At 39.3% G+C, this 23,445-nt stretch overlaps 1 protein-coding gene across 1 annotated transcript in view; it reads left to right on the forward strand.

The window, feature by feature from the left end:
• CORIN (corin, serine peptidase) overlaps window positions 1-23,445 on the forward strand; it is a 222,061-nt gene that overhangs the window by 161,549 nt on the left and 37,067 nt on the right. Inside the window, exons 13-16 of the mRNA XM_065877801.1 lie at window positions 2,674-2,787; window positions 4,871-4,981; window positions 6,081-6,210; window positions 22,233-22,349. Coding sequence (XP_065733873.1) covers window positions 2,674-2,787; window positions 4,871-4,981; window positions 6,081-6,210; window positions 22,233-22,349 — 472 coding nt within the window. The remainder of the gene's footprint in view (window positions 1-2,673; window positions 2,788-4,870; window positions 4,982-6,080; window positions 6,211-22,232; window positions 22,350-23,445) is intronic.

Raw genomic sequence — 23,445 nt, forward strand, 5'->3', positions numbered from 1 at the left:
TACCTAGTTTTAATTTTTAATGGAGTCATACCCTTTTCCTTTTAAAGCATACCTTTAAAGCATAATTACGCCAAAAATGCCACTTTAAAGAGAGAATGATTTTTTCACAAAATCATAATTGTATCTTCCATGTGCCTCATGTCTTGACCTTTTCATCCTACTTCATTTATGTTCATCATAACTCCACAAAGGAGGCATTAGGCCACACAAACTTTTATTAGAAAAGAGAAGATACAGAAGGGAAATTACTGCCTATAGAGTACTCATTTTGTCTTTATAGCAACCCTTTGTAGCAGGTGTTATTATTACTGTTTAGAGCTATGGAAACTGAGGTTCAGAGAAATTAAGGAACTTATCCAAGGTCATACAGCTAATGAGATTTGGAGCTAAGGTTCAAATCCAGATGTCTGACTCTAAGCTTTGTTTCCTTTGCTCTTACCTCTAATGCATACTGAGGACAGCAACTAAAGGCTTGCACCTGCTTCCCTACTGGATCTTTCTCTGTAAGGCTGGATTTGGAGCAATCTGTTTATTTTCTCTAAATCTCAGTTTCTTTACTAAGAAAATGGTGATTGTAATTCTGACATTATGGTATTATTGTAAGAATTAAAACTAATATCTAGAAGGTGGATTTATAGTGGATAATAAATGTTATCTCTTATTATTACCATCTGTGAGCATACAGGTCTTATGTCCCAGTAGATCGACTTTTGTGATCTTTTATCATTTCATTCCAAGTGTCCACATTCTTCTCTGTACTCTTAGGAATGTACCTTGTGAACAGTCAGAAAGACTCATGCTGTTTTCTCTCACCATCTACTAGCAAGTGATGTGGTTTGTGATGAGTCTCCTTGCCAGAACATTCCAGATGATGTATTCTTGTTTTTGTTTTTGTTTTTTTTGTTTTTTGTTTTTTTTTGCGGTACACGGGCCTCTCACTGTTGTGGCCTCTCCCGTTGCGGAGCACAGGCTCCAGACGCTCAGGCTCAATGGCCATGGCTCACGGGCCCAGCTGCTCAGCGGCATGTGGGATCTTCCCGGACCGGGGCACGAACCCATGTCCCCTGCATCAGCAGGCGGACTCTCAACCACTGCGCTACCAGGGATGCCCCAGATGATGTATTCTTGGTTAGCTGAAAACTCCAGATTATATTCCCATGAGTTCCTAGAATGGATGTCCCTGGGCCTAAAACCATTCTAGATGGTCAGCTAGTGAAGGCCTCTCACTATTTCCTACAGTTTTGCAGTCACATACTCTACTGCTGTCCTATATTTTTGAATGGTGAAAGACTTTAAATCTAATTTTATCCCATAGTAAAAATTTCTCTTCTGGGGACTTATTTTGATAACTTTTCAATGAGAATTTTTTGTAAGGCAGATTATTTTCTCATACGGGACTCCAAGAAACCTAAGTCAGTCATCTATGACATTTCTCTGAATGATTTGTACCAGATCAAATGAGAAGTAGCATCTCTAAAGAAACCCATTAGGGCTTCCCTGGTGGTGCAGCGGTTGAGAGTCCGCCTGCTGATGCAGGGGATGCGGGTTCGTGCCCCGGTCTGGGAAGATCCCACATGCCGCTGAGCGGCTGGGCCCGTGAGCCATGGCCGCTGAGCCTGCGCGTCCAGAGCCTGTGCTCCGCAACGGGAGAGGCCACAACAGTGAGAGGCCCGCGTACCGCAAAAAAAAAAAAAAAAAAAAAGAAACCCCTTATTTCATCACTGCTTGGCATTTCATTCACCTTACACTAAATTACCTTTCCCTGGGAATGAGAGACTTTTCGTTCCTTACGTGAAATGAAGTTCCATTTAAGATTCACGTGTATCGAGGTCCTGCTGAGGGCTAGCTGCTGTTCTAGGCAGGGGGGTTCAGGATGCTCAAAGGTGAATACATGTGGTCTCTTCCTTCTCGCCCCTCACAGCCTGGTGAGGGTCATGGATCCAACCGGCGTGACAAGAACACATCAGACCCTTGGCATGTTCTAGCGGACGTATAAATGCGCTGTCTGTGAAGCAAATGACATTTATTAAGTTCATTGTAAGAGCTTGTTATTGTATAGGCAAATTACAGTTCAAGCTTATAGTCCTGGTCTTAGGCAAATTATGTTCTTTTCTCAGGTTAACTGATAAAGTTCCTAACATGAGATTTCTGGCTGCGTGACTGAAGTAATGGCTCTTGAGCTAGTTTTGCAGATATTTGGCATATGGGAGGAGCCTCTTCTGCTAAACACACAGACGGCCTCGCCATTTGTTGATTGAAATTACATTTTAAGATAATATGCATTTAGATCGCTAGGTTTTGGCATATTTGCCTTAAAGCGTTAACTCATCATTTTATAGATGTGTCTTATATGTTGGCAAATTGGCTTAGAAAGCAAAAGGAACAGCTAAAGATGAACGTTAAAGTACAGTTGCTTTTTCTTTTTTTTTTTTTCCGATTTCCCATATGTCACTTTTGATCTTCTCCTGGGAGAGCTGTACTATTTATAATGCAGTTTGGAGATTACCAAGCATTTCTGCTTTCAAAATTACATTTTCCACGGTATACAGGAGTCAAAACTCGTTAAGGAAAAGGAAATCATACCTTTATATTGTAACTTTTTTACATTGCTTGATCAAAGTTGTTATTTTCACCTTCACATCTATTGCAAATAATCTTTCCTTCTGTCTCCAGGATGTAAAGAGAGAGATCTTTGGGAATGTCCATCTAACAAGCAATGTCTGAAGCACACAGTCGTCTGTGATGGGTTCCCAGACTGCCCTGATCACATGGATGAAAAGAATTGCTGTAAGTGCTTACCGTGAATTTGTGAATGTGACGTTTTATTTTAAACACTAATTACCTCTCATTTTGAATGTAAGTGAGAAATTTGGAAATATGTATCAAAAGCTTTTTGTATTTTCAGACCTTTTGATTAAAACTCCACTTGTAAAAATATATGCCAAGAATACAATCAAACGTGTAAAATGTATGCATAATGATATTAGTCTAGCATGATTTATAACACGGAAAAAAATTAAACCACCCCAAGTATCCAAAAATAGGGGGAACATAAAATACAGCCATAAAATGAAATAATATGCAAACATTAAAAATTAAATTAGAAGGATAATTTCTCGTGGGTTCATTACATATCATTAGATGAATAAAACAAAGCATAAAGAATTATGTGTACTATTGTCCTGAGTTTTGAACGTACATATAACCACATAGAAAAAGATCAGAAGGGCATAATAGAAAGTTTACAATTGTAATCCCTGAATGGTGGAATTATTAAGTTTCTGTGCTTTTCTGTCTTTTCTACATATTCTGAATGAATGGCCAGTAGTTTTAGAATCAGAAAAAAAATCTCCTAAGATGCATTACCTACTAGTAACAGAAAGCCCAACTCAAACAGACTTAAGCAATGAAGAAGCAATTATTCTTTTATTATCCTGTGTTTTGCATATGCCTTATATTATCATATTAAAAATCAAGTGTAGGGCCAGATACAGGAGCTCAGCACCTCTTCTGGGATTCTTTACATTTGCTCAACCTCTAGCTGCCTCCTACCAGAGTCCAAAGATGGCTGCCAAGAGCACCTGGGGTGCCATGCTTCCCTGGTCATAGCCGCTAGGAAGGAGAGAGAACCTCACCCTCATCTCTGGAATATCACTTAGGGCTTCACTCAGATTGGCCAACTTTGAGCTGGGTCCCAGCTAGCAGTCAGCTATTGTTGTGTGGATTCCAAAAAACACCACCTAAACAGCTGAACTGCAAAAAGAAGCATCTTTAGGGAGAACCAATTAGAAAAAGATGCTGTTTCTTCAGGCTAGGACACGTGGCCTGGACAGTGGGGTTTGGGCAGGAACTTCCTTGGAAAGCACAACCTACAAAACCACAGGCCAAGACCCTGATCTCGGATCCCATCTTTACTCCTAGACTAATAACTGTAGTCAGAGAAAAAAAAATTGTAGTCAGAAAAATGCCATGTCTTGCTTAAAGGAATCAAGATCTTGCCATGGAGCAGGGGCTGGTGTGCGGGCCTGAATAAATTCATGTTCCCTTAAAAAAGGAGGACACAGGGGTTGGGGAAGTGGGGTGGGATGAACTGGGAGGTTGGGATTGACATAGATACACTACCATGTGTAAAATAGATAGCTAGCGGGAACCCGCTGTAGAGCACAGGGAGATCAGCTCGGTGCTCTGTGGTGACCTGGATGGGCATGGGAGGGAGGTCCAAGAGGAAGGGGATATGTGTATACATATAGCTGATTCACTCCGTTGTACAGCAGAAACTAACACAACATTGTGAAGCAGCTATACCCCAATAAAAAATAAATACATTTTCTAAAAGGGAGGAAGAAAAGTAATAGATGCTAGGTAGGCAATCAAGGAGTTTTGCCATAGTTTTTAAAAACCCTAGAGAGAATTAGTGTGTGACTCTGAGAGTCATTTAATACTAGAGATTAAAAAGGAATAAAATTACCCATAAATGTGGACAGAGCTGGTTTTCATCCTAGGGTGACTTCATTCAGTCCACTCATGCCCAGTGCTCTGTTCCTGCCACTTCAGATTTTAGCCCTATGTTCTAATCTTTGGTATTTCTGCTGCTCTGGGTACCACTTCTTCAACCCAGTAGTTAGAACTAGAGAATCTCATCACTTGGAGACAGTAGTTCTGTTTAAATCCTTGCTGTTTGTATGGATGGACCTCTCAGAAATGAGATTTTATCAGTTCTGCTCTTCGATCTTGACACCTGTTTGGAGGTGTGGGTGACCACATCTTGTCTTCCTTAGTTGCTCCTGCTGGCAAACCATGATGTGCCTGTTAGTGATAATCACATTCATTCCTAAAATGTTTGTCTCCTCACTTCTTGTTCCCTTGCCAGCATTTTGCCAAGATGATGAGCTAGAATGTGCAAACCACGAGTGTGTGTCACGTGACCGGTGGTGTGACGGCGAAGCCGACTGCATAGACAGTTCCGACGAGTGGGACTGTGGTGAGCTGATTGTTTCTGTCATCTGCTCTATGCTGTAATGCCTGGCAGCCATTTAAGCTAAATGAATCCTAACTGGTTTCACAGATCTTACGAAGTTCATCTATTCTGGTTTACTATTATAAAAGCTGCCAGTGGTGATTTGTACATGTTATTTCCAACTCACGGAACACTTCCCCACAAGTTACTTCTCTGTTTGAAATGTCTATCTTATATGTAAAAATATTTGGGTTCACATTGTTTTGATGATATAACTTTTCATTTGAATATAATTTTTTAAAAACTCTTTATTATCACCCATTATAAATTATCAATAGTCAGTCATTCTTGTATCATTGACACCTCCTGGAAGAGGATACTGAAGTGGTCTTCCATCTTCCCTGGATTCTCGCTCCAGATCCAGATGAGACTTCTATCTACTCCCTTACATGGACAGGACTTAAAGGCATCTCTCACCAGTATCCCAATGTTGCAGTTTATCATCTTGAGTTTGGTTCATTCTATCGTCCCACACTCATCCCTGTTTCCATTCCCTTGGCCCTTATTTCAGTCCTTTGCATCATCTGGCCAAATCACGGTTATGATGTATATTGTCATTAATTGTGCAGTGTTTCCATGAACAATCTATGGTGTATGAAGTACAGAGGATGCTCTTTGATAAAAGAGGAATTAGTGCATATGCCAAATTAATCCGAAATTAACACATCCCTCTCACACACTTGCATTCTCACAAGCTTTCTTGAAAGGAAACGATTTGAATGAAGTTACAACTGGCTCCTTCTAATTATGCAAGTGCTTGGGTAAACTCATGGGAATGGGGCCTGCCTGTGGCCGTCTTGTAACTCATAATGAATAGTTAAGAACTGCCTGTCTCTTTCACCAGAGCCTCTAGTTCTTGGAGGGCAGAGAACACATCTAATTCATTTTTCCATCCCCCGCCACACGGCAATCAGTGATTGGCACAGGGTAAGAACTCACCAAATGGTTCTTAGCTAAAAGAAATAAAAATGAATGTCTGCAAGTAAAGCAAAAGCATGTTATCATTCGGTGTCATGAGAAGAAATGTTTTAAATTAGGGTTCCCCCCACTTTTTTCCCCTCAGTGACCCTCTCTGCAAATGTGAACTCCTCGTCATTCCTGACCGCTCACAGATCTGCCATGGAACACCACGTGTGTGCGGATGGCTGGCAGGAGACGTTGAGTCAGCTGGCCTGCAAGCAGATGGGTTTAGGGTAAGGTCAGTAGTTTGTAGCCCTGATGAATTTCTCAGAGGGCTTCACGGAACTTGGCAATAATATCTTCCTTATGAATGCAGAGTGAGTTAGTGCTCTCAAACCTAGCCCTCCAAAGCATGGGAAATGGATCAGGTGAGAGAACTGTATTTGATTACAGGCACCTGCTCTCAAGAGTGCGGGTTTCTGAAAACCTACTTTGATAAAGCCTCTAAAAGTAAATGAAGTCATTGTATTTTAAGGACTTGTGAAATGAAATGCTTTTGTTACTTAAAAAAGCATTAAGATGGTTTCCTCTGAGGAAACTGGATGGGAAAATCTTGCGATCCCCGCCCCCAAGAGGTTATTGAAAATTCCTTTTTAAGCAACAAAAATCTTTTTAATAAGTTGAGAAATAGAACTTGAAGTTGCTGGTATTTCAATTTACCCTGTGTAATGTAGGAAATGTAAATTAAGAAAGAGTTCACCATTTTTGCTTCTTAGAATGAAAAGCCACTCACTCTGGCTTTGATACAAACACACTGAAATCAATACTTTTAAAGTTGGATTCTCGGTGCAGGGTTTTCTTTTCTAGTTCTATTGGGGTTGGAAAACAATAATTGAAAGGTCTTAGAATATATATGTGAGTGTGTTTATACATATAAACATATAAACACACACATATTTTTTTTCTTTACCTATGATGGATGTGAGATTTGGGGGAAATATAGAAATGATGGAAATAAAAGATAAAGGATTTATAAAATTCTAGAATAAAAAATTGAGTAAATGTCACTTCCCAGGATTCCACAGAGCAAACTTGAAGTAATTTTACAGTAATGAGCCATCCAATTATGGGAGAGCAACTGGCAGCCCATTTTTGCTATCCCAGTTTGAAGAATTACGTAAATACCGGCATCTTTAGCCCATTTTTCCCATGTAAAGTCCCACATCTTTGGAAAATTGAGTAACTGATGACATAAGAAGAGAGTTTTAAACTTTGCCAGAGTGGAAAAATTATATTTGCCAAGATCGATTAAATTATACTTTATTTTCACCACATCCTTATTGTGTTTAAATGAAAGGGGATATGACTGTGATCAGAGATAGATTAAGAGCTTTTTGAAGGAGCTTTGCTTTCCTCTCACCAGACACAAGGTTATTTCTTTTTCTGTTTTTTGCATCTCACTTTATTTCTTTTTATTTATTATATATTTTTAACATCTTTATTGGAGTATAATTGCTCTACAATGGTGTGTTAATTTCTGCTTTATAACAAAGTGAATCAGTTATACATATACATATGTCCCCATATCTCTTCCCTCTTGCATCTCCCTCCCTCCCACCCTCCCTATCCCACCCCTCTAGGTGGTCACAAAGCACCGAGCTGATCTCTCTGTGCTACGCGGCTGCTTCCCACTAGCTATCTATTTTACATTTGGTAGTGTATATATGTCCATGCCACTCTCTCACTTCGTCCCAGCTTACCCTTCCACCTCCCTGTGTCCCCCTCCTCAAGTCCATTCTCTACGTCTGCATCTTTATTCCTGTCCTGCCCCTAGGTTCTTCAGAACCATTTTTTTTTTTAGATTCCATATATATATGTTAATATACGGTATTTGTGTTTCTCTTTCTGACTTACTTCACTCTGTATGACAGACTCTAGGTCCTTCCACCTCACTACAAGTAACTCAATTTCGTTTCTTTTTATGGCTGAGTAATATTCCATTGTATATATGTGCCACATCTTCTTTATCCATTCATCTGTCGATGGACACTTAGGTTGCTTCCATGTCCTGGCTATTGTAAATAGAGCTGCAGTGAACATTGTGGAATGTGACTCTTTTTGAATTATGGTTTTCTCAGGGTATATGCCCAGTAGTGGGATTGCTGGGTCAAATTCTAGTTCTATTTTTAGTTTTTTAAGGAACCTCCATACTGTTCTCCATAGTGGCTGTATCAATTTACATTCCCAACAAGGTTATTTCTTAATAAGAAAACTTGATTATGTAATGACAGATAACTTCACTGAGAGTTCTGAAGGAGCGTCGGAACTACAAAGATTTTATAACCAGAAAATTCTTTTGACAAAAGCCACCTTGTTCTGTTGAAAATGGAATGGATCATGTTTAAAATATTCTACTTTATATTTCTGCTAATTTTTTGAATATTGGACTTAAATTTTTTATTGTGGTAAAATGCATGACATAAAACTCACCATTTTAACCATTTTAAAGTGTACAATTCAGTGGCATTTAGTATATTCATAATGCTATGCAACCATCACCATTATCTGATTTAGTTCACTAAGTATAATGTTTTCATGCATCCATGTATCAGTACTTTATTTCTGCTTATGGCTGAATAATATCCCATTGTGTGGATACACCATATTTTTAAATCTATTCATCCATTGATGAATTCCTCCACTTTAGTGGTCTCTACCTTTGGCTACTGTGTGCATATTGGATTTTGAAAAAAATCTCTTTGCTCCATTTCCTTAACATACTGGGAAAATGTCATTGCAATATCTTAGGCATTTAAAATCTAAGATAGATGTTTAGATTTTTTAAAGATAACTTTATTTCATAGGAGGGCTAGGAAAATTTGAGAGAGCAGTGTGGTTGGAAAACCGTAACTGTTATTTGACCTGAGTTAATGGGTAAGAAGTGATTCACCTTCTAAGTAAATGAGAACAAAAGGTAACCTTCGTGTTTTTGTACTCCTGGCTTGCCTGCACGTTTACTCTTCAGTTTACGTGGGTGGCTCATGAATTGACAGAGATCTGGACAACCAGGCTAGGGCAGGAACACAGAAAATGGGCGAGACGAGGCCAAATTCCTGCTGTGGCAATGGGATGCTTAGGAAGCTGCTGTCACCACTGTCCCTGGAGACCAGTTGCTGTGTTGCAGACTCACAGTTCTGCCGCTGGTGCTTCAAATTAACTCTAAGTAACCCTGCACCTTTTGAGTCATTTCTTCCACATTCAAAGTCCCTAATAGGAGGGTCTCTTTGGCCACGGCTAGACATTGACCTACACTCCAGCTGCCAGAGGGAGGGGAGAGGGATGAGTTGTCCTCTTTTAGCTTCTGGAGTGGAGTGTCCACTCCATGGGCCTCCCTTGATACTGTCAAACATACTCTGCATCCAAAACTTGAAGTTTAAAAAACAACCCCAACTAATTCTATTCAGTGTCTTTCTCCTTGTTTTTTGAGCATCAGCTTGTGGGTCTTATACAGGAGTAGGCACTGTGTGGAGGATGCACAGGTGAATAACATCATCAAAGAGCTTATAATGTGGTGGGGAAGACATACTATCTTGATACTATAATATAAATTCATTAAATCATTCATTCATTCATTCAGTAAACATTTAAGAGAAAAGCACTGTCACATAGTATCCAAAACGAACATACCTTAACTCCAAATAGATCACTCAGCTACTTCAAGGGGTATATTTTGTAGCTAGTTTGTTTAAAATGCAGATCTACACCAAATTACGTGTTTTGCAGGGATTCTACTGAGATGCTTTCATGATAGAAGCAGTTGATTAAAAACACCTGCACTTAGAGTTTTTCAGACCTAAATCATGCTTTCCATGTCTAACAGCAGAAGTGCTAGGCTATCAACTAAGTGCTTGTCCAAATGAGAGGATTCAGAGTTCTTTTCTGAATCTGAAAACACTTTACCCCCATCTGCAGGTATCTCTAGAGTTCACCCCAGCTGGAAATATGATGACTATTTGATTAGACAAGGGTATAAATCAAGCCCCTAAATTCTCATGACAGTATATTGACTTTGCTACCTGCGTGTCCAGTATCAGAAACATATGGGCATTTATTTAATCAACAGTACAAATCAGAATTTAGACTGCCCTCTAATACTTGCCAAATGTTCAGTTGAGACATCTGGTATCTGAGGAAGTTGGTCTAAGGGAATGTGATTCTCTGTGTCTCTTGGCCTCATAAGCTTACCTCTATAAAAGTTAGATCATCTGGAAATAGGCTGTACTATTTTGGCAAAAATTCCTTTGTAGAGTTAGTCGCAATTTTATTTGATGCCCTAATCTTTTAGAGTTTGTCAACAGAAGAAACATCCTTCCAAAGAATGTTTCTGTGTCTTGGGCAAAACCGCAAAGACGGTATCTATTATATTACCTAATAGCCCCTGATATAAGGATTTACACTGTAATTTTTCCTAACATGTACTCCCAGGACAAAGCTTCTAACTTCACATTTCATTTGTCGTGTAAGAACTATTTAATCCAGGATGGTTTCCTTATTGATTGACTTCCATGATGCTCGGAGACACATTCAGTCCTCTGTAGTAGTCAGTCTAGCCCAGGTTGCTGGTCCTGTACATGGAAACCATGGAAAGGAAGTTCAAAACCTTGTAGTTGTTTTATTAAAAATTAAGATATAATTCAGATACCATAAAACTCACTGTTGAAAAGTGTACAATTCAGTTGTTTTTAGTATGGTCACAAAATAGTTGTAATCATCATCACTGTCTAATTCCAGAACATTTTCATCACTCAAAAAAGAAACTCCATGCTCATTAGCAGTCACTCTCCATTTCTCCTTCCCTTCAGCCCTTAAAATGTACTAATCTACTTTCTGTCTCTATAGATTTGCCTATTGTGCACATTTCACGTATAGAATCATGCAAAATATTTTTTGTCTGACTTCTTTCACTTAGCAAAATGCTTTTAAGGTTCATCCATGTTGCACTGTGTATCAGTACACCGTTCCTGTTTATGGCTGAATAATATTCTCTTGTGTAGATAGAGCCACAATTTGATTATCCATTCATCATTTGATGGCCATTTTGGTTGTTTCCACTTTTGAGCTCTTATGCATAATGCTGCTATGAACATTCATGTACAAGTTTTTGTGTGAGCATATGTTTTCATTTCTCTTGGGTGTATACTTAAGACTAGAATTACCGGGTCGAGTGGTAACTCTATGGTTAAATTTTTGAATGACTGCCAAACTGTTTTCCAAAGAGGCCACACCACTTTATACTCTACCAGCAATGCATGAGAGTTCCAGTTTCTCCATCTCCTCACCAACACTTGTTCTTGTTCATATTTTTGATGGTCTGCATTCAATGTATTCAAAAATGATATTGTTCGTTTTTTGATCTGGGTGACCGAGAGAGGGAATATATAGAGAGGAGATAAGGAGATCAAGGACTGAGCCCTAACGTTAAGGGGATCAGAGAAGAGAAGCAGCAAGCCAAAGGAGATGAAAAAGAACAACTAGTGCAGTAGGAGTGTGTGGTATCCTGAAAGACAATTGAAGAAAGCACATAAAGGAAGAAGTGAGGGTCAGTTCTATCAAATGCTGCTGAGAAGTAAAATGAGGACTGAAAATGACTATTGGTTTCAGCAACGTGCATGTCATTGATGTGAGCAGTTTCAGTAGAGTGAGGGGGCAAACACCTAAGAGATAGTAGGAAGAGAGAAAAGACAGTAAGTGTAGAACTCTTTGGGGAAATTTTGCCAAAAAGAGAAGCAAAGAAGGATGAGCAGTGACTGGTGAAGGAAATAGGGTTAGGAGATCTTTGGTCCCTCCGTTTCCCTAACAGCTCTCACTATCCCATGACTGAATTTCTAATAGAGCCCTACCGGCTGTAATACAAACATCATGTTCGATTGCTATAGACTGAGTGTTCATGTCCCCCCCAAATTCATATGTGAAATCCTAACCCCCAGTGTGAAGGTATGAAGCAGCAGGGCCTTCAAGAGGTGATTGGGACGTGAGAATGGAGCCCTCAAGAATGGGATTAGTAACTTATACAAGAGACTGCACTGAGTTTCCTCTTACCTTTCATCATGTGATGACATAGCAAGAAGATGGCTGTCTGTGACTGAGGAAATGGGCCTTCACCAGACACCAAATCTACTATTACCTTGACCTTGGACTTCCAGCCTCTGGAACTATAGGAGATAAATCCCTGTTGTTTATAAGCCACCCAGTCTATGGCAATTTGTTATAGAGGCCTGAATGGACTAAGGCAGAAATAAATCATTTTCTGTCAAAGGTCTTTTTTCATTTGACACTTTTTTTTAACCAAATAAGTTTTCCAACTGGCAGACCCGCCGTAAACTAGCTCATCTTTCTTCAACTTCATATCCTTGTATGTGCTCCTCTGCTCTTTCTGTACTGTCTGGTCTTTTATCTGTGCTCTGTAGACACATTCCTTCCTGCTTCTGCCTCTGTGTCCATAGATGCATTGTTTTTACATTCCCTATCCAAATTCTCCAGGGCCTCACTCAAGGCTCATGACTTCTGCGAAGACTTTCTCATCTCCTTGACCTCTTTTGCCCCTGAATTTCCTGTGGTACTTAAAAATCAGTACTACACGGTATCCCTCTTAATTCTACAGCTGTATATCATTTGTATATATTTTTCGATTCTTCATTTATTTCCCAGAATAGGTTACAGAGAATAATAATGGCCAACCTTGGGCTTCCCTGGTGGCGCAGTGGTTGAGAGTCCGCGTGCCGATGCAGGGGACGCGGGTTTGTGCCCCGGTCCGGGAGGATCCCACATGCCGCAGAGCGGCTGGACCCGTGAGCCATGGCCACTGAGCCTGCACGTCCGGAGCCTGTGCTCCGCAACGGGAGAGGCCACAACAGTGAGAGGCCCGCGTACTGCAAAAAAAAATAATAATAAAAAAATAATAATGGCCAACCTTAATTATGTGCCAGGCTGTTCTGAGTACTTGATAAGTATTATCTCAGTTTATCCACATTGTAATCCTATAAGACAAGTAGTATTGTTATTTCTATTTTATGTATGAGGAAACTGAGGATTAGAGAGGCCAAGGAACTTTGCTAAGTTGCAGAAAAATACAGAGCTAGGATGTAAGTCCAAGCAAGTGGAAGAGATCTCTTGGGTACTAGGAGTAGATCCCCTATGGCACCCAGTTCTTCAGTAAAAATGCCATGACTGATGTGGCCAACCAGCTTCTTAAACGTAAACCTCATTTAGTATTGCTTTATGTAGGTGTTTTGTGGTAGATCTTAACATCACCTTGTGATCTTACTGTAGGATTTTTAAGTGGATAGCAGTGAGGAGGTGGTGGTGGTGGAAATTCATCATGCAGGACCATGATCTAAGTGTTTTTCACTTTCTTTTTTTTTTGCGGTACGCAGGCCTCTCACTGTTGTGGCCTCTCCCGTTGCGGAGCACAGGCTCCGGACGCTCACGCTCAGCGGCCATGGCTCACGGGCCCAGCCGCTCCGCGGCATGTGGGATCCTCCCGGACCGGGGCACGAACCTGTGTCCCCTGCATCGGCAGGCGGACTCTCAAGCACTGTGCCACCAGGGAAGCCCTGTTTTTCACTTTTTGAAAAGTCATATAGTAATAAGTACATGCTTGTCGTATTCTAAGTAGACGTCAGCTGAGGCAAATCCACGAAGTGTTGTTTTCTTTCACATGCAGCTTCGTAGCTTCTCTGGCAGACATGTGGTTTGGGCATGGGAAATTAATTTCTTAACACATTCCCAAGAAGCTGCTAGCTAAATGAGTGCCTGGATGAGAAGAAAATCATAAAGTCCAATGTGTGAGTGTAGAATTCTCTGGAACATGCTGTTCGGAGCTAAGGAAGAAGAAGAAGTTTCCTGAAAATGTGCTACATCCTAAAGGAAGAGGAAATATTTTTTAAGGCCTTCCATGAGACCACTAGGTATGAGGCTTTCATAAGCGAGAGCAAGGTGAGTCTACCAGTTATCCTAAGAGCATTTCCACGTGATCACCATCAGCAAGCTCTGCCAAGAATTCGGATTATTTGTTAGCAAACTGAATCTCAAACTGTGTCAGTTGGGTTAATGAATAACTTATGAAAGTAAATGGAAACTTCTCAGTGGTGTAGGGAAATTCACCGTTATTAACTGGAATAAAACTATGCTAGATCCTGGATTAAGCACATTTTTTTTACTCTCTTACATTCCATTTTGTGATAAAAATGTTCACCATTAAAAAATAGATTCACATCAGGATTTATAAAATCAAAGATGGTTGCCATGAATTCTCCAGAATTGTCAAAACATGCCTTTCCACCAAAAATATCAGGGCTAATTGTGAGCAAGAAGGTCTTGGAATGGGGAAGAATCAATCTCCGTAAAGTCTTTGGGGGCATCAGATTCTCTGGTCATCATAGTGCATTGCCATTGGCAGGAATATGAATGGGTCCTAGGTAAGTAAGAACATGATTTACAATTTGAGAATCCACCAGAAATTAACCAGAAAGACCTGTGTTATTTCTGTTAGAAGTCCTTATATGGCAGCATCCCCCTTTTGGAACTACACCAGAGTCTCCTGGTGATGACTTAACTTCTTCATGTTTTCTTTGAAACCTACTGCAATTTGGCTTGCTTTTTACCCCCAAGACAGGACTGATAGTAATGATATTATCTAAATGCCAACTCCACTGGTCTTTTCATTTTATTTTTACAGTTTGGAATCAAAATCCAATTCCTTACTCTGGCTTACAAAGCATAATCTGGCCCCTGCCTCACTCTCTGACCCCATCTCCTAGCACTCTCCACTTGTCCGCTAAATGTTACACACGTTGACCTTATTGCTGATATTCCAGTGCTGCAAACTCATTCGCATCTTGGGAGCTTTGGCTTCACAGTTCCTCTTGTTTGGAAGGCTGATCTCTAGACCTTAACAGGATCACCTCCATCTCATCATTCGTGTCTCTAAGCTCGTATATCAACTATTTACAAAGGTCTTCCTTGACAACCCTAGTTGGAGCAGCTTCCACACTCACCAAGGTACTCTCTATTTGCTTACTTTGTCTTCTTCAAAGCATTTATTGGTATCAGAAATTATTTTTTCACGTTTGGGATTTGTTCCTCTCACTAAAACTCCTTTAGGGAGGGACTCCATCTGATATAACACCAGTGTGTTGTCTCCATTTCCATTCCAGCTTATTAACCTTATTAATCATCAGTTTTAACCCTTGTGCATCTGACTGTGTCATTTGTTTAAATTCTGCCAGGGTGATATTCCTTTGGCAATGAGTAAACTGAGTTCACTGAGCACTCACTGATTAACCCATTGTGTCATTCATGAACATAAGTCTAATATCTACCCAATCTTGTACTCTTCCTACATCTTCCAGAAGCTAACAAAACAACATGTAGATCTTGACTCTGAGGCATAGTAATCTTTTGAACTAAAAAATTTCAAATAAAGTCACTTGTAGCAGACATTTATTGTGTTGCCTCTCTGCCTCCCTCCTTTTCCTTTGGGACCTGCATCCCTTCATTTTGGGACTTGCTTCACTTCCCATTCTATCCTTGGGATCCCAAAGGGGGATGCCATCTTTGTACATGACCCACTTTTCTTGGCCTCAGTGATTGGTAGAGGGGTAGGTAATACCTCACCCAAGCTGGACTAATCAAAGGACCTCACTCCTGGGCTACAGCGACTGGTTTTGTGATACCTAAAGTTTTTCAATAAGATTTGTTTTAAGTGGACTGGGGAGAGAAGACGTCTTTCCTTTTTGGTCACAAAGATGAAGGATTTGAGTTTAGAGCTGCAGACAGCCTGTCCCCTAGCTTGTGGAAAAGTCACTTGGAGGTCATTAAAGCCACCCTCCCACCTCGTCCTCCTCCCTCCCACTGAAGGAAGTGGAGATGAGAGATGGAGAGTCGTGAAGGTGCTTGGTCCCCAGGCACCAGCCATCCTGAAGACCATCCACATCCCTTTAGTGATTGATTACATTTCTACTTTTTGATATTCATATATTCGGGCACTATTTTAGGTACTAAAATGCTGATTTTTGTTGTTGGTGGTGGTGTAATACTGTTAACTGAATATTTTTTAAAGCCCTGAAGTTTGAATTATTTTATTTTGTAATGTACCCAGAGAGTCATATTCTGCCTTAAAAGTTTGAATTGAATAAAGGTGCACTTTCTCTATGCCTATAATATCAAGATGAAGAAGAAAAGAGCAATTGACGAAGCAAAGCTTCTATTAGAAAACTAAATTCTACCTTGGTTCCAAGACTTCCTGAACTAGTGGAATAAAAAGTAGCATATTGCAATTGAAACTGGTAATCTTTAGTTTTACACTGATGAACTAAAAGAAGGTAAAGACAAACAGGAAACATTTTCTAAACTAAATAAGTTTCTTTCAAGACAATGTTGTTTCTGTCTCTTAAAAATTAAAAAAAAAACATGTCCCCAAAGTTTTCCTCCAAGTTATCAAAAAAGAAAAGGGATCTTTTTTTGAAGATAAAATAGCCAGAAGGAAATACTTGGACTACTGTAGATCCTGAAAGAGGTGTATACTTACTGCTCAAAAATATACTTACAACCTAACACCATTTATTTAGTTTGTTTTACAATATAAGATTGAAATCTTGTAAATGGTCAAATGACATTTTAATTTTATGATTGATTTTTTTATATCTTCAATGAAATGTTTATTTTAAATAGTGCTTTACTAGTTTTATTTTCTAATTTATATGAGAATGAGAATATATATTTAATAGCTATAGTTTTCAATTTATTGTATGTTAGAAATGGATTATGTCATTGATTTTTTTATGAAATATGAAGTCTATAATTTAATTTTATAATCTATAGCTTCTCTTTTCTTTGAGATAGTTTTTGTCACTTGTACCTATAAATCATGGCCTAATACAGTTATTATACTCTACCTTTGAGGTAGATAAATGGATAAAATTATATTTTCAGTTAAGATTACAATAAAAAATATTTTTAAATACTTATTTTACTGGAAAAATAAGCTCAGACTTTATGCTGTTCTCTGAAACATTTCTATTGATGGGAGTTTTGCTGTATAAAGTACAAGCTGAGCTATCTAACCAGATGAGCGATTCTATGGTCATGTTCACTTGTGTTTGTTTGCAACCTATCATGCCTTTCTGTCAATATTTCTAGGTCTTCCTTCTACCTGGCAAAATCATTTAACTAGCTTTTAATATCAACATGTCTAAACTATAGGAACCAGACAGAGACAATAACATGACAGGGTTTAAGAGAAGATTTTTGAAATCAGATACGAAATGTTTCACAGAAAGGTTCCAGGTTCTGAGGAGGATATTTGGAATTGGAAATAATTTATCCACTACACAAGGCATTTGTATTTCAAGACTAACCATCGGTACTGAGGTTGAGGACTCATGACTTTCCCGAGCAGTAGATGCCATAGAATAGACCTGGTCCTTCCACTGGAACGTGTGGCATGTCTAGGTAAGTCCTGCACTACTGTCTTGCTGACAAAAGTAAAGAAGCCCTTTGCTTTGTGGGATTTGTGCTGCCTTTCATTTTTTAGGTAAGCAGCCCCTACGTAATTATACTACAAGCATGGAATGCCTCGTCACTCAACACCAAGTGACCTGAGAGTGAGATAAGAGTAAGCCAAGTTGTCTAGAGATCTGATGGTTCACCTAAGCCTTAAAATATAGACTTCCTTTCAAAATATCAGGATGTTTCAGAATTCTAGATATGTTCTGTTTTCTCATTTCAGTGGGTATGGGGGAATTATACATTTTTTATATGTGTCTTACGGCCACACATTTCAGGAAGCAGATTTGAGTGAAATTCTCTTGCTTCTTTGTGCAGTACTGCTTTTAGACCCGGAGCAGAGGGGCCTTGCCCTGGACCCCAGAACTCAACCAGCGGTGACTTTGCCCCGAGGGGACTTTAGGAAATGTCTGGAGACCTTTTTGATTGTCAGTCCGGGAGTGGTGTGGTGATACTAGTATTTTGTGTGTGGGAGCCAGGGGTGATGCTGAACATCCCGCAGTGCCCAGGACAGCCCCGCATAGCAAATAATTACCTGGCATAAAATGTCAGTAGTGCCAAAGGTGAGAAACCCTGACTTAGAGGGACCACTCTGGGCTTTCTTCTTAGCTGTGCCTCACCTCATGGGGCAAAGAGTCTGCCCACCAGAGGTATGCCCACCTGGAGCCCGGTGAACTGTTTTCAAAGTGTGGTCCCAGACCACAGCATCTGTATCACCTGGCATCTTGTTAGATAGGCAAACTGGGGGCCCCATCTCAGACTTATCAAACCTGGAAATCTGGGTATGGGGCCAACAATCTTTGTTGTAACTGGTCCTCCAGTTGATTCTAATGAATGCTAAAGTTTGAAAACCACTGTTCCAAGGAGTCCAAGAATTCTGTATTTGAACCTAAAAGGTATGTTGATCAAGATGGGAAGATAGAATATGTTTTCTTTAACAGCTTGTTAACTTGATTTATAATATCTAAATATGTAGACATATAGTATATGGGCCTCCATTTATACTCTCGCTCTAGGCCCCTCAAATGTTTGGGATGGGTCTATGTCTTAGTTTTCTCGCACTGTCAAAAGAGGGCATTGGAGTAGTTTGTTGCTTATATTTCCTTCTCTGTATATGATTTCATAGCTGCTCTAGAAGCCTTTGGGTCTGACTGCATTCCCTGCTCAGACTCCCTTAGGATACAGAGACTTTGATACTTCATCACCAGCAAGATGCTTTTTTGCTCTTTTGCTCTCTACCCAACAGGATTTGTCTCTTGATATAGTATGGAAAAAGATAAGTCAAATGCATCACCAACTGTTAAACAAACTTTGAGCAGTTAAGTTCCAGATATGTTTTAATAGCATGACTTACATTATGTACGTAGTTACAAAAATTAAAAAGTATAGACAAACCTACTCTTGATAAGTTTGTAAATTGACATTACTCTTTGAAGGGGAAATTCATAAAAAATTTACATTTTGATTCAATAATTTTATTTCTAGGAATTTATCCTCAAGTCACATGTGTGCATGTAAGCAAAGGTGAATGGTCAAGAGTATTAACGGCTGCTTTTTCGTTATAGCCAGAAATTGGAAACAGCCTCAGTAGTGGATTGGTAAAGTAAATGTACATCCATATAATGGGACACTTTGCAGCTATGGAAAGAACGTGGTGTGTGCCCTTAATAGAGGAGGGTTGCACAGCGCTCATAGTGTTAGAAGTGGTGCTCTGATGTCAGACCAAAGGGACTCAATACCAGAGCTGTGTGACCTCGGGAAAACTACTTATTCTCGCTTTGCCTCAATTTTTTCATCTCCAAAATGGGGAATAACAATAGAGCATACTTCACAAAGTTGTTGAGAGGATTAAATAACATAAAACAAATTACTAATCTCTTAGTGCTTGCCCTACAGAAAACAGTTATTAGTTAATAATAGTAATATCATTGTTATTATTATTATCTAGCTATTATTATGCAAAAGCTTCCAAGATAAATCATTAAACGAAAACATCATCACCACCACCCAGAACAATGTGTATAGACTAAAAAAAAAGAGGGGTGTATGTACAAGGACTACAGAAAAAGCTTGGCAGGAATACTCAAATGCTATTTACAGTGATGGTTTTTATACATCTTGGATGGGAAGGATATTTTTTCATTTATAATGTTTGGGTTTTTTCCATGGATAAGTATTACTCTCATGATTTTAAAAATTATTTAAAGAAAAAAATCAAAGTTGAAATCACACAGATGCTCAGATTCTGTATAATGGCAGAAGTTGACATATGGATTCACTGATATCTTTTTAATGGGCCATAAGATGACATTTCTAGGGCTGAAAGATTTATTTTTGTGCATGAGAAGCATGCTAGGGTTTAAGAATTTCATGGGAAACTAACTTTTGTAATGATTCTCCCTTCTTGTTGATGATGAATTTCTTAGATTTTCCGCTTGGTGTAACTGAGAGATTCAGGCTAAATTGCCTTTCTTGTTGGAGGTTAATGAATGAAATGCAAAAACATCCCTTGAGGTGACTGAAGGGACCTCGGGAGTTGAAAGACTGAAGCATCCTTTGCAATGATTTTCCTATCTAGCATCAGTGCAAATCCCGTGCTGACTTGTCCCCATGCAAGTCCCTGTTGCCCTGTAAATATCTGCCTAAAGAATGATTTCATGAAATAACAAATCTGAAGCTGATCTTCCTTTGGCTTTTTGCGAGTAAAATGCCTGGATTTAGGAGGCCACAGATTGTTCTACTGCAGAAAGGAATTCTCAGGATGCAGATATCAAGAGAAACACCACGAGTGGTGTGTGTGGCCTCTGATTTTTGTATTTTCCATCCCACTGTGCCTCTGCATACAGCACTTCTGGGATTAAAGCCAGAGCCTCATTTTGGTGAAGGAAAGAATTCTCATTTTGCAGTAGGTTTTGTGACATCTTCAAATATAAAACAGTTCATTCAAGTATCTAAATAAATTAAAGCTTGTGCAATGCTTCTTAAAGCGTGGGCAGGGTTTATGCCATTTGTTTCTAAATCAAATGATTAGAATTCATCCATGATTAAGGACTCTGTTTTGTTTTTAATCTTTGGTTCTTATTCTATCCTCAAGTCTTCTCTTTAGGGGGTTTTATTCTTTTTAAAATAACTGGATTTGGGGAGGTTTTTGTTTCTTTTATTTTCTATTCTGTAATGACAGTAGTTTTAAAATAATCGATGACCAGGGGAAGTGATCATTTTTCTTTCAATGCCACTGAATCTAACTTTTCTTCCCTTCCTGTGCCCCCCCTTTTTTTTTTTTTTTTTTTTTTTTTTTGCGGTACGCGGGCCTCTCACCGTTGTGGTCTCTCCCGTTGCGGAGCAACAGGCTCCGGACGCGCAGGCTCAGCGGCCATGGCTCACGGGCCCAGCCGCTCCGCGGCATGTGGGATCCTCCCACACCGGGGCACGAACCCGTGTCCCCTGCATCGGCAGGCGGACTCTCAACCACTGCGCCACCAGGGAAGCCCCTGTGCCCCCCCTTTTTACAAAAAAATTGGCATTCCGTTATCAAAGAAAGAAAGTCACTAAGCTCACAGACTTGATGCTACTACAACTTCAGGATTTCCAGGTTCATTTGAATCCTTAGCACTGCTTGCCATTCTTTTGAAGTTACCTTTGATGTGTTTCTCCAAATACTTCCACCAGGGAACAATTTCATATACACGTCACTTTCCTAACCATCATGCAACCCTGCCACCAGCCCCCCACCTTCATTCGAGGAGCCCCCCTCGTACTTGAAAAGAAAAGACTATCGGATTCTCTGATTTGAATTCTCTTGATGAATTCTCTTGAATTCTCTCCCCATCTCCAAATCCAACTAAGTACCTGCTTCCTTCTCTCCTACTTCCAGATTCAGAAGGAGCCCTCGTTCCTCCTATCTAAAATGAATTCCTCTACCTCTGCTACCCTTAATAGCATCAGGTGATAAAAATCCAAAAGATTTTCTTCAAATATGAATTGCCTAAGTAAACCAATTATTTCATGAGGAATAGGATATTTTACACAAAAACGCAAAGACTTTTGAAACCTAAGGTTTTAAATCTTGGGTACATCTCGGGTACAAGCATATTTATTTGATGATTGAATGAGACATTGATAGGAAAGTACTGGTAGAGTTTGAGTGAGAATATGGGTAAACAGCAAAATGATGTTGTCTAACTCCTGTCTCTACTTTCTAGAGACCTTCCTAATTTTTAGTGCATGAAGATTCTGCAGTATGTTGAAAAAATTCCACTTACAGTTTTATACTGTCTGAACAGACACTAAATGGCCATTGATTCTCTTTACTTATTATTTATTTTAAGGTATTGCTTTATTGCAGGAATACACTGGGCAAGAAAAGTGAAGGAAAAAATACTCCAGGCAGATAAATTTTATTTTACTTTTGATCCCTGCCTAAAGCTGCTCTTGTTTTTTAGGTATTGGAACTTCTACATCGTATATGTTAGAATTCCGACACCTCACAAAGTTCAAATACATGTCAGCAGAGAGAATGACTAAAATAGCTGTAACAGTGTGGACGTTTGTTGCTTCGGGATACTTTTAGTAACTTCCCCTCTTGCTGATGACATTACATGCCAAACTTCTTCCAATACTAATCCCCCTCTTGAAATATTGGTTGATAATTTAATGCTTCTTTTTATAAGAGTAAGTGCTAAATAATGATATCGCCTGGTCAAAGATCATTGTACTCTGAATATTTATCTGGTATTTGCCCTTCTATCAGAGAACCATCTGTGACCAAAGTGATACAGGAACAGGAGCGAGACCAGCAGTGGCTGACATTGCACTCCGACTGGGAAAGCCTTAATGGGACCACTTTGCATGAACTACTGGTAAAAGGGTAAGACACCCGTCACTAGAGCTGTGTAGAGTGGATTATGGAGCAAGCATCCATCATCAGGGCCCTTCTTCTGTTTCTAATTTAAGATAATCCACACTTGTCACATCAAAAAAGAGCTTCCATAGAATAGCTATGGGCCTTTATAGTTCAACATCATTTGGCTTTTTTTCTTCTTTGTAGACATAGATCTTTTTCTCTTGGCTAATTACATTTTTCTTTAATGATGATTGCAGAAACTATCATGGTTAAGGAGGAGGAACTTGGGTTCTAATCTTGGAGTTTTTTTCACATCCTATTAAAAATAAATTCTTAATATCTACACTTTCTACAGATGTTACATGGGACTAGTTAACAGAAGAAATTGAAATAATGGCAACTGATAAAACTTGGAGAGCCTGAGGAAAAAACAGACACAAAATAAAATTATAATCAAGTAACCTTGAAAATACACTTCTGAAAAATTTCCCCTAAAAAATCATGGCAACATTGCCTCCCTCATCTTGGGTAGGGGTGCAGGAGAAAGGTAAATTGAGGGAATTAACACTCATTTAGTGCTTGTTACATTATAGGGACATAGCTATAGAGTATTTAAATAACTTGCTCAAAATTCACAGCTCACAGATGATAAGTGATAGTCCCTGAACTCAAACCAAGTTTATCTGACCCCAAAGCTTTTAATAAATGTTAGAGAAATCAGTACATAAGAATTCTAAAGAATAAAACTAAAGGTGGGCCATTTCTCTTTAGAATGTCTTGACATTTTCCCCATAGACCAAACTTGCAACCAAATTTCTGAATAGTTGTCAACTGAAGCACTTCCTCCAGTGACCTGAGTCTTTCAACAGTGATTTGTTTCCCCAAACCGGGACTGCCAGAAAATCCCTTTCAGGTCAGATAGATAGATAGATAGATAAACTCATTCTAAGTTGGGAGTTGGTGGACCTGTTCTAGTCCTGGCTTGCTAACTAGATGTGTGATCCTATAAACCGCAATTTCCTTTAAAATAAGAGTTGAGACACATAGTCCTTGGTCTTTTCCTATTCCTAAAAGCTATGACTTTAAGATCTAACAAACAACAACTAATTATTTGTATCTC

The sequence above is a fragment of the Phocoena phocoena genome, chromosome 5 (assembly GCF_963924675.1).
Source record: "Phocoena phocoena chromosome 5, mPhoPho1.1, whole genome shotgun sequence".
In the NCBI taxonomy this organism is placed as follows: Eukaryota; Metazoa; Chordata; class Mammalia; order Artiodactyla; family Phocoenidae; genus Phocoena; species Phocoena phocoena.